General features: G+C 32.8%; 2 protein-coding genes across 3 annotated transcripts; both read left to right on the top strand.

The window, feature by feature from the left end:
• Positions 1-233: 233 nt before the first annotated feature.
• On the top strand, positions 234-3,115 carry LOC140055493 (CMP-N-acetylneuraminate-poly-alpha-2,8-sialyltransferase-like). The gene is made up of 4 exons (XM_072100835.1): positions 234-238; positions 682-729; positions 1,038-1,544; positions 2,458-3,115. Exons 1-4 carry the CDS (start codon positions 234-236, stop codon positions 2,720-2,722), a joined length of 825 nt encoding a protein of 274 aa, XP_071956936.1. The 3' UTR covers positions 2,723-3,115.
• Positions 3,116-8,025: 4,910 nt separating this feature from the next.
• On the top strand, positions 8,026-16,932 carry LOC140055024 (CMP-N-acetylneuraminate-poly-alpha-2,8-sialyltransferase-like). 2 transcript variants are annotated; one of them, XM_072100172.1, is made up of 5 exons: positions 8,026-8,338; positions 9,211-9,276; positions 13,089-13,136; positions 14,652-15,158; positions 15,399-16,932. In XM_072100172.1, exons 1-5 carry the CDS (start codon positions 8,217-8,219, stop codon positions 15,655-15,657), a joined length of 1,002 nt encoding a protein of 333 aa, XP_071956273.1. In that variant the 5' UTR covers positions 8,026-8,216; the 3' UTR covers positions 15,658-16,932. The 2 variants fall into 2 exon arrangements, with proteins under 2 accessions (XP_071956273.1, XP_071956275.1); XM_072100174.1 differs by lacking the exon at positions 13,089-13,136.
• The last annotated feature ends 126 nt before the right edge of the window (positions 16,933-17,058 follow it).

Below are 17,058 nucleotides of genomic sequence, written 5' to 3'. Positions count from 1 at the left end.
GAAAATTAAGCCCCCATCATCCACATTTATCAATAAAAGAAAAGAGCACCTGCCGGATGAAAATTAATTGGTAGGGAGCTGCCAAAACTCTCCATTCATGTTATGTTATGCATTATTTCTTATCAAAAGGAGTATTTTGTTTAGGCCTACGTTTATTCTTTATAATTTTATCATATTATTTTGTTTGTAGTAAAGTATTGACTAATCACACTAAAGAAAGGAAAGCATTAGATATGAGGTAAGTTTTTGCATTCGTTTTTACTGTATACGGTAATCATTTCACTGTTCCATAATAATAATGGAATTATACCTTCCTACCTATCCTATTAAACAGAACTTGTATGTATGACTATATAGATATTTCCATTTTTCATACCCACCCCACAACAATAAGGTACGTTTCTAAATCTATAAATTCGTTGTAGGCCGACAGTAAAACAGGAAATGGCAAAGATATGCCTATAGATACCGTAAATGAAGACACTTATTCGAAAGAAGTCTTCAGTGAAGTTTTTAAAAGAGTTCATAATAGCAACTGTCCGATGAAAATTAATTAGTAGGGAGCTGCCAAAACGAAAACTCTCCGATCATGTTATGTTAACTATTAATTTTTATCAAAAGAGAATTTTGTTTACGTTTATTCATTATAATTAATTTATCATATGATATTCTTTTTTTTAGTAAAGTATTGAATAATCACATTAAAGAAAGGAAAGCATTGCGTATGAGGTAAGTTTTTGCTTTCGTTTTTACTGGATACGATAATCATTTCACTGTTCACACATAGTGGCATTATATAGGTATTTCCATTTTTCATACCCACCTTACCCCGCTTATATTACAGCCTCCTTTCGATAATCCAATGTCTGCCATCACCAATTATGTATGCTGGTCTGCTTAGATAAGTGCCATGCATAACTTTACTTTTTCATTGTAAGCAGATAGACTTCTACATCAATTAAAATCAGATTTGGTGACGAACATTTGTTGTATATAATGCAAACTGTTGTATTTCTATTGTTGTACTTCTATTAAAGAAAACGGCTTCAGAAGGCTGGATTCAAACCATCTCTATTAACACTAATTTACAAAGATGGCTTCAACCAAAATGAAAGTATGACCAAATTACCAGATGGCATCGACAGTATTCCTATGCAAGGAACCTGTGCAGTTGTAGGCAGTGCTGGTATTCTACTAAACAGCAGTTGTGGACGTGAAATAGATGCACACGACTTTGTTTTTAGAGGAAATCTTGCACAAACTATTGGTTTTGAACAAGACGTTGGTAGTAAAATAGATATGATGGTGCTCAATGGGGCCGCCAGTATCAAAAGCGGTTTATGTCTAACAAACACTTCAAATAGTTGCTACAGAACTTCATACGAAACGTTTAAAGAGCTACATGATACATATATATGGATTTCTAAATTGAACACCGCCACGAATATAAGCTACGCACATAATCTTGTAGAAGGTATCGAACAGAATAATTTAACAGTTAGAATCGTATATTCGTACCGAGGTATGCTGCCACTAGTTAAAAGGTAAGTGACATGCTTTTTCTTCTTTATTGCTTTTCTATTTCTGTCGTTTCGTATCATCTTCGTGAGGATATAGCGTTCTTGTCCATTATATCTACTTTGTATGTCATTATTACCCGTTTTCCTTAATCATATTTTCTGATGCTATACTTTATTACTTAAACTTATAAATCCAAGACTGATATTTTAACCATTGAATGTGTCCGCTCTTTCTGTACACTCCTCTTTTGCTGTTTTGTTATACACATTTTCTCATCTCCTGTCTATTTCTTTCTGCAACTTTATTTCTTCTTCACTTCTTCCTTCGATGCATTTCTAAAATATTGGATCCCTTCAATTACTGCAAACTTCTTGTTTAGCTCATTGGTGAATATTGCTCTGATTGGTTTCCAGCTTTTAAGTATCGTATTTTTGGCTATTTGTATTCAACTTTTACCCTAGTTCGCACAAGATAGTGGTCACTGCCTACGTATGTTCCTCTTTATTTAATTTCGTTGGTCGGTCGGTAAGTATAGTAGGGGTTTTGTGTGAAAAAAAGTGTGCTACATATCACCATGTTGTTTAAACTATCTATAGAATGTTAGAGATTTCTCCATTTATTCCTTTATCCTGGCCATTTTTGCTCATTATGTGCTCACTATCTGCACGTCCTGCTTCCTACATTTAAATTCATATTATATTTGATATAAAACAAATAATGAATGTTTTATATTCGTGTAATGGTACAAATAATGGCATTTGGTGAATGATGAAAGGTTATATATCAACTCGACTTCGCCTCGTTGAAATATAACCTTTCATCATTCACCTCATGCCATTATTTGTACCATTACACTCATAAACATTCATTATTTGTATAATATCTCCTGATTATTATTAAGGAGCACTGACACACATAATATGTTTTTTCTTGTAGATCATGGAAAATTAATAACCCTTCGCTGGGGCTAATCATGTACACTGCAGCGGCTACAATGTGCAGGCGTGTTTCCTTATATGGTTTTTACCCATTTTATGAACTACCGAATGGTCAACCGTTGAAGCATCATTACTATGACAACCGAACACTGAATTATACCACTAACCACCACATGCCAGCTGAATACAAACTGTTTAAATCATTAAATAAAAGTCGAGCAATCCGTCTAGTTTCAGATAAGTGCAGATTGAAGAGTTCATAGATAAAGATATCAAGAAAAATGTACAAAACGTCAATAACCCGAAAAGACATAACATAACGCGGGCACGATTTTTGTACACATGTACCCGATTTTCAGTGCTGTTGTATCTCCACACACTATCTATTTCCGATGTATCATAGGAATATTTGGTAATTCCATTTATATCACATGTGGTGTCTGTATCATATAAGGTTAGGTTAAGGGTTAAGTTACTACTATTATTATTTTTGTATGTAAAACAATTTTGAAATTATATGTTAGTATAATTACTGTAGGCCCTACAGTATAACTTTTACTTAATACAATAAACAAGAAATATTTCTTACAAAAAACGCCGCTCGACTTTTTGACATTTTTGTTCTTTCTTCACATATAATGATTTATTATTTTTGTTTAACAATCAGTAGTAAACATTTTGTGTAAATATAGTCTGGCCTTCTGTACAGAACAAAAATATAATCATAAACTAAACTACAGTATACAGTACATGTACATATTCCAGGGTAGGAGCATTAACTCCTAATGACCCGGCCCACACACATACTATACTAGTATATAGGCCTACCACCTAGCTAGGGATAACGATGCAACATTAGAAGTTAATAGCATACATTGCCTGTTAATAGTTTGTATCAATATTAAAATAAAGAAAGAATTATGAAAATCTGACTTTTCGAAATATAGGGTCCAAAACATCGCCGACAATAATCGTTTTTAGCCACGAACGAAGTAAATAAATTGCGCCCTCAGTAGGCAATTGTATGAACTTTAAACATTACGGTTTTTAGTAATATATTTTGTATATCAACATTGTAAAATTCAATCAAATATGATATTACATGTTTATTAAAACCTCATTCAAAGAATTTCAATATATTATTTTCCCGACGTGCGTTGGACATACCACCAGGACGCACAACAGGACATGCATGCAGCAGTCCTCAGAGACAACGGCACACGTGAGAAAATTCTTCCGCAGTCTGTTGATTCGCGTCAACCAATCAAAGGGCGACAATCCAAAATCGTTCAACAGTGAGCCCTCATAGACTCTCTTTTCCCAGACGTTTTTGGGGTTTTTTAGATAAATAGCTTTCGCATTGATACAGTTTCTTATTGATTATGTCCTCGGGGGGTTTAGCTGGCTAGCTAAAGCCGCGGCGCGAAAAAATAATCAGGAGTGAGAAAAGGCCAAAGCCCAAACAGATTGTACACTCAGTCCATACAATACAAACAGTTAAAATAGAACCTTATATACACAACAATTAAACCATTGTAATACAAATAAAACTATACATAACATGAAACAAAGTGTTTTGTTAGAGAAATAACAATATTAAAAGAATAATTATTATGTTCTACTAACTGTAAATACTGTACAGTAACATATCATATATATCATATATATATCATATCACTCTCATATTTGGGCACATCACACTTTTCTGTCAGTTTGATAGTATAGACAGCGCTTAACAATACTGTATTTTTAAATATTTAATTCTACCAAATAGTATAAATGAATACACAACGCGTTAGATATAGACCGTAATCTGTATTCAGTAGATAATGCTATCTGCAAGTAAAATCAAAAGAAAAATTACTGAAAATAGACAATGATTGTCAATTTTCAGTAATTTTTCTTTGAATGCTGTTGGATGGATCTCAATGGAGAGATAAAAATAACATTTTTATAGCGCCCTCTTTATATAAGATTTGTGAAAATTGTGTTGTTCGAAGTAATGCTATAACGCCATCTGCGTTGAATCACAGCCAAATTATTTCTTTGTAAACTATTCTTTTTAAATTGAAATTACATAACACCTCCACGCTTTATCAGACTGGAACGACCGTGCACTGGCGGCGTGCTTTTCAATCATTCAATCCAATTCAAACGGTCAAATAGCAAAAACTAGCTCTTAAATTAATGTAAAGTGATAATGTTAGAAAGCCAGTAATGACTTATAGCCATAATAGCTACGATCAAATAGCAGCTATTTCCTAAAGAAAAAATAGCAGAAACTATGCAGTAATTACCCAATTCTAACGGTCAAATGGCAAAAACCAGCTCTTAAATGTAAAGTGATATTGTTAAGCCAGTAGTAACTTATATGCCTAGCCATAATAGCTATACGGTCAAATAGCAGAAATTTTATAAAGAAAGAAATAGCAGAAACTATGAAGTAATACCCAATTCTGAGGGTCAAATAGCAGAAACTATCTGCTACTACTATCCAATACTTAAAAAGCGGCGAAATAGCAAAAGTGACTAAAACCGAAACTATAGTGCTTAATGCAGCAGCCAATAGATAGCAGAATATAGCCACGAATAGGCTATGGTGTATGTATAGCAAGCAAAACAAAACAAGCCTCTAGTAACCAGAAACAACAAGAAACCCACTGTAGTAACTGCTAACTAAGCTAAGCTAATGGCAAAGTAATAGTAAAAACTAGTAAACTGCTCTATATATAGGAACTAGCAAGAACGAGCTATACTTAATAATCTGAAAACCCACGTTTTAAGTGGATATGTTTTTGGTACTCTAATTAACTTATGTGTATACTATATGATTCAAGATGAATGCAACTTTAGGCCTCGTACCACCAGTGGGAGCTTTCGAATAATACAATAACAAATGCATTAATCTCGCCTTTAACAATCTGATTATATACAATCGGCTCAGATCGATCAATCCCATGCATTGTATTACTCTTTGCATAGCCTACATATGTATAAAATATGAACAACATTTTAAAAAGACCTAGGCCTACTGATATAATTACAGGGCACAGTCTAGCGACTACTGGAATTTGAGCGCACTTAAGTGTTTATTTTTGTCTTGAATCGATCATTCATTTTAATTCAAGGAGAACAGGAAAGGAAGGAAGAAAATACATAGTTTAAAAAAAACTAACGGAACATAGGAATCAAATCTGTGATACAAAATGGAATAAGATCTACTAATATCATGTATTATATAACTCAATAAATATTGCATGTCATGTATAGTATATATATATTACTGTATAGTAAAAACTGGGGGTTTTGTTTAGTTTTCTCGAAGATCAGTGTATGTACGGATCAAGGGAACCAAATCGATATTTTCTTTCGGGAATATTATACTATCAATGGGCTCAGATCGATCCGAAAACATTTCATGCATAATTAATGGTAAGAAACTGTATAAAATAAAGCATTTACTGTTATTCCTTGAGTTTTGTCGGTCAGTGTATGAACGGACCATGAGAACAACCAAATCGAAGTCTTCTTTCCAAGAATATGATACTATCAATGGGCTCAGATCGATCAATTTTGGTTTGCATCACTCATTAAACTTCAAACATGCAACAATCGAAGGAAACATTCTAATTTAAACAACAATAAGGTAAGATAAAACTAGACATTTGTATTCATTATTTAAAAGTTGCATCTGGATTGTAGAAAAAACAGAAAAGCATAACTGAATTGAAGGGCATTTTATATGTCGGTTGTTGGGGCGACTTTTTTTCATTCTCCTCATCTTATCGTTTCAAATTAATTACTTAAATTTCAGTATATTACCAGACGGTTTAGAAATAACTTTCTATGCCTAATGTGTTTATATAGGTTACATATATAATTTTACATAAATATTGTAATCTATTTCAGTTTTCGGCTTTTCGTCGAAGATCAGTGTGTGGAGCGAAATTTTCTTCTGGTGTTTATTAGATTGAAGAATGTATAATGTACCATTTATTTGCTCTCTGTGCAAAACCTGCGTAGAATCTGCGTCCTTGCGTTGCGTCTCTACTGAGAACCAAGCTTTATTACGCATTTAATTATTTTGAACATTATTTTGTTTCTACTCTGTACGTCCATATTATTCCATGTTGTTTCCTGTTTCTAACTGTATTTTACTACACTGTAAAAAATATATGCTTAGTTTTCCCCTAAAAGTGGGTGCTACCAGGCTGCCACCAATTAGTGGAGTAAACTCTGATTTCCCCCTTTGGGAAATGTTACCCAAAATTGGGAAAGTGGATGTTTCCTTGGCCAGGGAAAGCTAAGTTTACCCGGGTATTTCGGGTTACATTACCCAACTTTTAATGAAATGTTTTTTTACACCAGTTTTTGGTGGCAGCAAAGTAGCAACCAACTATTTTGGGTAATCTGGTTACACCAAAATGTCGGTTTAAGTTGGTTTTCCTCAAAAACAGAAACAAAATAGAAAAATATATTTAAGAAATCACCTGATTTTTTATTGATCAAAATTAAACATAAATTTACAGAGGTACAAAATTGATTCAAACTAATAAAAATGTTTATTAAATATAGCCTACCATGTACTATTCTATTCTAAAATATTATTTCAAAATCTTTTATTTTTAATGAAAATGTATTAGGCCTACTTGCATAAAAAAACACAGAAATTAACGTGGTCTGCAGTAAAGTGAGCTGGCCATTTGTTTAAACATTCTTCAATTAAATTACTTGAACCGTCACCTGCAAAATACAATTTAAATCAAAGATAATCAACTAACAACCTAACTGGGCTAGATCATGTCGGCTACATTTAGGCATACAATAATAATAAATAACAATAACAATATGTATTCATACGGAAATCTAGGCTAAGCAATGTAAAAGTCATCAGGCCTAGACCAAGCCTACTAGGCGAAGCTGATTACACTTCACAGTACCCTCGTGCACTGGGCGCATACAGAGCAGTGATCCCACCAATTAGGCTAAACTTAACTAGCCTAGGCCCTAGGCCTAGGGCCTACTTTTAAGCTTACCTTAGTTTTTCATCTTTTACTCCGTGGCTGATAAAATCTACTTCAGCTGTATATTAAACAGTAGGCTTTTCTGATACAAAAATAGGTCTTTTATGCAAAATAAAAATGATTATTGAAAATATGGACTTGTCCACGCGACAGTCGTCATATCGTACGCTTTCCGTGAATCCAGGGTAATACAATTCTCGCGCATTTGGGGAAAACTTTTCCGGAAAAAGTTTACCTCTTTCGTAGTGTAACCGTCGGACTTTACCCATGCCTAATGTGTAACTTTATTAGATTACCTCAAAAGAAGGGAATATTATAGTTTCCCACTCTGGGGTACTCACAATCTTAAAAACTTACACCCAAATTGAAGGAAAAAGAGAGTTTACTCCAAGGAGGAAACAAATTTACACGAAAATATGGTGTAAAATCCGAATTATTTTTTACAGTATGTTGTTTGAACAAATAAAATGCATACATAACATACGATATACGGTAAATTGTTCCATAATGCAATTGGTAATGTAGTTTCTACCAGAAACGCATTTTCACGGTTTAGTGAACACACAACAGGCTGTCGGTTAAGGTCTATGTTAAGGATTTATTTCCTCCGCGATTTCGCTTAATTTTGCACTGCCGGAAAAATATTATTACTGCTAAAATCTATTTTTTTTAAAGGTTGTCAACACGTTTAGAGGATTATTTTTACTCCGTTTTCACTTTGCAGGAAGTTTCAATGGCAAGAACACAGTCAATATTAATGCGAAGATTTACTTGGTTTTTACTGGGTGCGGTTACCGTCCATATATTTCAAATCATAGCAAAGCATCGGACAGTCATTTCAAGCGATAACAGTCCGTAAGTTGTTATGTTTATTATGTTGAAATGGATTGTTGATTACTATTAGTATTATAATAATAATAATAATCAACATAATTATCTTATTTCAAAAGTATCTTTTTGCTAAAGTTTATTATATATTTAAAGCTTCACTTGTACTGTTAATATACTGTACGGTATTTAAAAATAGTGTTATTAGATGGTTTATATAGTATACGAAATCAAATCAACTTTGTCAATGTATATAACCTCATGTATCATTTTGATTTAGTTTATGATAATAAAAAAACGGCTTGGTACGTGTTCCCTTCACGTAAAGTTTACTTCTTCTTCCCTCAAGCCTAGCCATTTTTTCCACCAGTAACCCAGGTTATAAAACAATTATATAAAATATTATCTAATATAAATTTTGTTATACACAAAATTAAATACATTTAGAAATAAATTCTATTAAATATTTCCGGATGACATTAATAATTCTTTCAATGCATTTCTAATGTTATCTTTTAATACCCTACCATTTCCAACCTCGTAAAAAAATTCTAAACGAAATGTGCATAATAATTCTCACAACACGGCTGTTCAACACGGACTTTGAATATACTATTTTCATTCACTTTCATATGCAATATCATGATTTTCTTCATAAAAAGACAAACTAAATCATTACAACTAAATAAAACCAAATATCCATTTTTGACCAACATTTTGACTATTTTTAGTCGCCTGCAATGCCACTCTACAGCTCACTATGTCGTTCAGTTGGTCAGTAAACACTAACCTGAGCACGCGACTGCAGTCATGTATATGGCCTTGTTTCTTTGAATTTAATTTTTAATTTTTATTAATTTTTTTATATACGTTATCATTTTTGTATTTTAAACTTTTAGGAAACAACATGGCAGTTTCAGGGGCTTGTTAAACACTAACGTGAATCTGGAAATATCAACATTAAGGTAGTATATTGTATAATGTGTAAACTGTAATAATATTATATTATATTAAATGCGTTGTATAAAGCAGGAAATAGCAAAATTGTATAGCGTGTGAATAAGTCTATTGAATTGGCAAACAAAGGTGGACGTAACTGTAGCGATTTTTGGAAACTGTTAAAAGGTAGTAATCGTAACCAGCGTGTTAGTTGTATCAAAAGACCAGGTTCTAGTGAAATAGTCTCCGACGAAAAGGAAATGAACCAAATAGACCTTGATTACTGGCAAACATTAGGTAAAAACTAATTTGGCCGAAATTGATGAACGAACTAAACAAATTAATACCTTTATTAATAACATTAGAACCACAAAAATGCCCACGACGACAATGATGAATTTCTCTCAGATGTTGAATTGAATTTAGATATTGTTGAAACCGCAATTTTAAGGTCAAAGAACAATAAATCACCTGGAATTGACACGATCACTAATGAAATTTTTAAAAATGGTGGTAAATGTTTGAATATGTCAATCCTTGCTTTATTTAATAGAATAATTGCTTTAGAAAAAGTTCCAAATGACTGGAATAAAAGTAGTATTGTACCCGTTCATAAAAAAAAGGGGACCACAGGGATATTAATAACTACAGGGGGATTTCACTTACTCCGTGTATCTCGAAAATATTTAACCGAATCATTTAAAACAATATTTCTGACTTTCTGGAAGATAAAAATGTGTTGTCAGAAGTACAGGGAGGGTTTAGACCTTCGCGACGATGTGAGGATCACATAGTTACCCTCAAAAGCATAGCTTCCTGTCATCTGCTTGAAGGAAAAAAAACCTTCATGGCCTTCTTAGATTTAAAAAAAGCATTCGATACGGTTTGGAGGGAAGGAATGCAAATGGCAGCATGGAATATTGGGTTTAGAAGTAGGCTATGGAAATTAATCGATAGTTTATATCACGATGTGCAAGGTAAAGTAAGATTTGGTAAAATAGACACTAAATTCTTTAATATCGATGGAGGAGTTAAACAGGTATGTGTTTTATCACCGACTTTGTTTTGTAATTCTTATGCCAAATTACTCAAAAAACATGATCTAGGTGTTCGTATTTATAATGTATGTATGGGTAGCCTTTTTTGGGCAGACGACGTTGTACTTTATGGCAAACAAAGAAAATGATCTGAGCGAGATGCTCAATCTAGCATCTAAATTTGCAAAGTCAAGGAAATTAAATTTTAATCATGAAAAGTCGAAGGTCCTTATTATTGGACAGCGCATAAACAATAAGATGTGGAAATTGGGCGATCAATTTATTTCTGAGGTTGAAACCTATAAATATCTTGGTACTTGCATATCAAGAAATATTTCAGATCTTTTTCACATCGACCAAATCATCAATAAAGGCAATAAATAGAGTCATTGCTTTTATTAAGTCAATTATAGACCGATTTGATAATTTTAGTAGAATTTTCTATGGTGACATTCTATGGAAAACAATTGTTCTGCCTACAATAAATTTTGCTTGTTCAGTGTGGATCAGCCAAAGCAGGAAAGATATTGATAAAATTGAGTCACTTCGATTACAATGGCGCGGTACATCTTAAAAGCAAGTAAAAATACACCTAAAGAGGCCTTGTATGGAGATTTAGGGTGGGTTCCAATTAAAGTTATTCAAGATATATCTAGAGCCAAATTTATTAATTATGTAATGAACATGGATAAACACCGTGGTTAAGAGATTTAAAGAATTGATGCATGACACAAACATTGCATTTTGTAAAAGTGAAATGCTAAGAAAATCGTCACTTCAGACATACTCTCTTATTAAGTCTAATCCGTGCCTTGAAAAATATTGATTGGATTGTACAGACTTTCTAGGATCTAGCCTCAAATTCAAACTACGTTCTAATACCCTTCCTTTAGGTCACATGAGTTGTAAGTGGCTTCCTGAATATGAGGGTATCTGTAAAATGTGTAAGAATGGTTTAGAAGACATTCAACATTTTCTATTCACATGTAATTACCAACTCAATGGCATAAGGATTGAAGAATATACCAAATTAGAATATATGTTAATCGATATCAATCATTTAGATGTATGGGAAAATTTTATCTCTGGTTACCTGAACACCAAATTAAATCTTGTATTAGGTGGAATTGATAACTACTATCATTATAATGTATGACGTCGATTCCATATCAAATGTCTTTGATTGTTACTGTAAGCACTATGTTAACAGAGCTTGGGCACACAGATGTATTGTTCTAGGCGAGTAATGTTCATATCAATCAAACTAAATGATCGATATCTATCTCATTATAATGTTAGGTCTACATTGTTGTTGCCCAATTCATTTTATATTGTACAGTTCCTACCTATTCTATTATTGTTTATTTCTTGTAATTTTGTATTTTTAGGTGGCAGTGGGTTTCCTGCTGCTGTAGTGTTAATTATCAATGGTATTGTAGTTACTGTAGTTGAATTGTTTTGACATGTTGACTTTTTATTGTAAATGTTATTTTCTATATCATGTTTTTTTTTTGTATATTTCTTTTGGATGCACCTTCCATTTGGTCGAGTGCCACTGTTGTAAAAGTGTAATCTCCAAATAAATTATTATTATTATAGAGGGTGAGCTCGCTCGCTCCCTCTCTAGGAAGTGTAGATGATGGTTCTCGGAATGATAATGACTCAGGACGTAAACAGTTTTAGAATGACATTCTGGCCTGGACAATTTCGGTCGGTTACCATTATTTAAATGCTTTTGATATTCGTAAAACTAAACGTACTCACTAACCTAAGTGTCTTAGATGATTAATAGCGTTTTAGGCGAGTGTTTATTGTAGATATGAAAAGTGGTAAAAAAGAATAACAAATGCTTGGTAAATTGTAGATTACAGTTCGAAGAAATCTACTAAAAATAGTCACAATTGGGTTATAAATATAGGCCTAATACAATATTGTGTGTATAAATGTGGATGGGCGTTTATTAGATGTATTTGGGGGGGGGGGGGGGGGTTGAGTAGCGAGATAATTATTTTAATTGATGTTTTATTGGGGAGGTGTTCCGGGCGTTTATTCAAATAAATACCATCCTAATTGGTATAATTAATACATTATTCCGCGACACAGTTGCCTAAGAAGGAAGACGGCTTGCAACATGGGCAGAAGTATCCCAGGGTCCTGACGGGACACAGATAGCGCACAGTGTACATAATGTCTTGACAGCTTACTCAACAACTCGGCTATCGGGGTTTATGTACTACTATTATATACCTTCACACGAGCGGTTCGAAAATAAACCAAAAAAACAAAATGGCTATCACCACCAAGCACCAACGGCCAACTTAGTTGAAACAGGTAGTTGTTTTACAACTCCCTGGCTGAAACCAACACCTTACCGTGAACCCGGAAATTACTTAAAATTTACCCATTGAAATCAGAAAATTTCTTATAAAATCCCTATAATATCTTCCTAAGATAGAAATATGGAACAATAGCGTCGATGTGAAAACTAATGTTATCAAATCTACGTTTCGCGGTACATCTAAGATAGATTTACCGACGTTTTTGCATTGTGCTTGCCTATGTCAGAATTAACCACAATTTATATAATAGATACCGTAAATGAAGACACTCCAGTGAGATAAATAATAAATAATCTTCAGTGAGGTTTTAAAAGAGTTCAAATTAGCACACTGTCGGATGAAAATTAATTGGTAACTGCCAAAACGAAAACTCTCCGCTAAGTTATGTTCTATTACTTCTTATCAAAAGAGTATTTCGTTTACGTTTATTCATTATAATTTATCCTATGATTTTGTTTGTAGGAGAGTATTGATTAATCACATTAAAGAAAGCAAAGCATTAGGTATGAGGTAAGTTTTGCTTTCGGCTTTACTGGATACGGTAATCATATCACTGATCATAATACACTGGTATTATACCTTCCTAGTTATCCTATCAAATAGAATGGGGGAGTGGAATGTTAACAGGTTGTCAACATAGCCATATATCATAATTAATCACTTCTGGTCACTCTAGGCCCTGTTGACACTTCATTTTGTGTCTTTTTAAAAAATAGCCGCCAATTTTATATAAAATGTGCATAAAATCAGATCTAGGCTATATAAGGTTGGTTACCTAATCAAAATAGGTACCTAATTTATCTGTTCATGAAATCAAAAATCTGGAATTTGTTTCTCAAATTGATAAAGGTGTCATTTCAGAAAATACAATAACTATTAAAATGTATTTATTGTAGATCTAATGGATTCCAAGATCATTCATCTAGCTTTTTTTTAGTGTCACCCTTTTTTGCACTTTTTAGATACATTTGTCAGCCATTTTATAACATATTTGTTATCTAATTAATTCCTTTTCTATTTAGAATTCTGTTTACCATGTAAATATAGAGACAATAACCTGCCAATCAACAGTACAAGGCATAAAGCAGCAACAAGGCCTGTTGGATTTCTTGTGTGAATTACATGTGTTTAGTCCCCAAGATCGTGCATCTACCTTATTTAGATCCGATTTTATGCACATTTTATTTAAAATTAGCGGCTATTTCAATACGAGTAAAAAACTGAAGTGTCAACAGAGCCTATTGAATTCCGTGTCTGACGTACATGTGTTTAGACACACAAGATTGTATATCCACCTTATTTAGATCTGATTTTATGCACATATTTTTATATAAAATTTCAAGACAAGGCAAAAAATGAAGTGTCAACAAGGCTTACAGTATCAGAAGGGATTATTAGGATAGACAGCCTCTAACATTCCACACCCACTAACTTCTAAGCATCTTTTCAGATTTTTGTCCTATACTATATGACTATTTAGGTGTTTACATTTTTCATACGCGCTTATATTGAAGCCTTCTTTTGTTGTATACTATAATACAATGCTCTTTGTATTCTTTTTACAAGATATGGATTAATTTGATAAATGTATTTGAATAATAATTACACAAACTAGATTATTATACGTTGACACAGAACAAGAAGGCAAAACTATAAATAACAACTGAAAAATATTCAAATTGAACATGTAATGGTCTTTGGTTAAATTTAAGTGAATGCATTATTTTGTTTGATTTTTTGTCTATGGACGTCAATAACTTTATTAGGCCTACAACTGAAAAATGGCCGAATAAAACTCTGATTTTAGGGGGATTTGAAAATAAAAAGTGTTTTTATTGAAGTACTATATTTTACTTTTTTTTAAACTGATTTTACATGTAAAATTGACAGTTCGAATTAAATAAAAATGGTTTGCTTCCAACAAAGAGAACGAAAAGTATGCAACTGAATTTGAACATGCCTGTCTAGAGTTTTAAAAAATTCAATTATAAGCCCAGAATGTATATGTTTTTATTTCTATTACAGAAAACGGCTTCAGAAGGCTGGATTCAAACCATCTCTATTAACACTAATTTACAAAGATGACTTCAAGCAAAATGAGAATATGACACATTTACCAGATGGCATCGACAGTATTCCTATGCAAGGAACCTGTGCAGTTGTAGGCAGTGCTGGTATTCTACTAAACAGCAGTTGTGGACGTGAAATAGATGAACATGACTTTGTTTTTAGAGGAAATCTTGCACAAACTATTGGTTTTGAACAAGACGTTGGTAGTAAAATAGATATGATGGTGCTCAATGGGGCCGCCAGTATCAAAAGCGGTTTATGTCTAACAAACACTTCAAATAGTTGCTACAAAACTTCATACGAGACGTTTAAAGAGCTACATGATACTTATATATGGATTTCTAAATTGAACGCAGAAAAGAATATAAGCTACGCACATAATCTTGTAGCAGGTATCAAACAGAATAATTTAACAGTTAGAATTGTATATTCGTACCGAGGTATACTACCACTAGTTACAAAGTAAGTATCATCTTATTCTTACTATTCTTTCAGTAACTTCGGTTTTTGTAAGACAGTGGATTTGAGCTGGGGATTTAACGTTTCTGACCAGAATGTTCAACCAGTAAAATAATGATAATGCATACTGAAAATGAAATTAAAGATAACAGGAATAAATTGACATCAGCACATTAAATTATGCATGCATAAATATAATTTTTTCTTCATAGCCTACAACAAATGAGTTATTTTTTTCTTCAGATTTTGGAAAATAAGAAACCCATCGCTTGGGTTAATCATGTATACAGCAGCTGGGTCAATGTGTCGATATGTTTCGTTATATGGTTTTTATCCATTTTATAAATCACCGAGTGGCCAACCGTTAAAACATCATTACTACGACAACAGGACACTGAATTATACCACAAATCACCACATGCCAGCCGAATACGAACTTTTAACATCATTAAATAAAAATCGAACCATTCGTTTAGTTTCAGATAGATGTAGAATTGCTTGAATGGGTGGGGTGTAAACATTGTTTTAATTATAAGTGGTACCCTTTGTGTGTAATCCAACAAATAACAACAATATTATATGCAATAATATCACATGTGTTTTTCAATGTTCAACCTTAGACTTTAAAACTATTGAACTTTCCGATAAGAATCTCTCTCAATGTTCTTCACACACATCCGCCGATTTCGACTATAGAATCATAATTATATTCTTAACTTGAATAAAGCCTTGTCTACACTCTAAAACTTGATGTGACAAAAAAAATGTGATGTGCCCATACATGAAAATGATGATGTCAAATCACTACCATATATGGGCACATCACACCTTTTTTGTCCAACTATTTTGATAGTGTAGGCAGAGCTTAATTCAATTCAATTCAATTTCTTTATTGCTTAAGGAAAGTCAACAATGTTTTACCTGTATTGAATAGTTTTGTAATTTTTGCTATGTTTGGTTTTACTATTATAGTTGTTTAAGATCCGGTTGTTTTGTATGCGCTTAAGTGTTATTAAATCTGTATTAAGCTTTGCTGTGTTACTTTGGAAAATGTGCTAACAAAGAGAAATGTGAGTGAGTTAACAGAATAGTTGGGAATGCAAGCAAAATTACTGGTGTCGAGATTAAAGATATCACACAAATGTGTAATGATGAAATGATATCTAAATTAAATAGTATTTTATCTGATGAATCTCATATTCTCAACAATAAGTTAGTAGTTACAAGATCTGGAAAATTAACAACAATTCCAGTTAAAACAAATAGACATAAATTTTCATTCTTACCTAGCGCTATTAGACTACACAACAATGAGTTTCAAAGATAGGTCATTAGGTCTGTTGTATTTTATATTGCTTGATCAGTTGTTGTTGATCACGAATGTAAATAATGTGTGTATTATTTTGCTTGTGTTTTTCTGCCAAGGAAACAATTATCATTGTACTATGTATGAATGACTTAATAAATCGAATCTGAATCTGAATTAACTACCACTGCAAGAAATTCCCGCATTCACATCCCTTGCTCCGCCTTTTCTTTTGTTTAATTCGGATGAATGTGGGGCTTTTGGGCATCCAATGTCAGTTATCATGACTTGACAAGATCAAGTAATTTTATGATTTTATATAGGCCTATTTTATTCCAATTTCATCTTATACTTGCTTGTTTTACTTTTAATATTAGTTAACTAATTTGTTTGGGGCAGCACCATTGTACATTCTGACGAAACTTTTTTAGGTGTGCTGCAAGTTTTTCGTCATTATTGAATAACATTACATTAACACACAGGTCTGTGTCTTCGTGTGAATGTTGTCAAAGCGTGCTTTATATCACTCTACACTTGCAAAATGGTAGAAACAACATCAAAAGCAAAACAAGAAAAATTATCCCAACAAAATACAAT

The sequence above is a fragment of the Antedon mediterranea genome, chromosome 7 (assembly GCF_964355755.1).
Source record: "Antedon mediterranea chromosome 7, ecAntMedi1.1, whole genome shotgun sequence".
Lineage (NCBI taxonomy): Eukaryota > Metazoa > Echinodermata > Crinoidea > Comatulida > Antedonidae > Antedon > Antedon mediterranea.
This window is presented reverse-complemented; position numbering and strand designations above follow the sequence as displayed.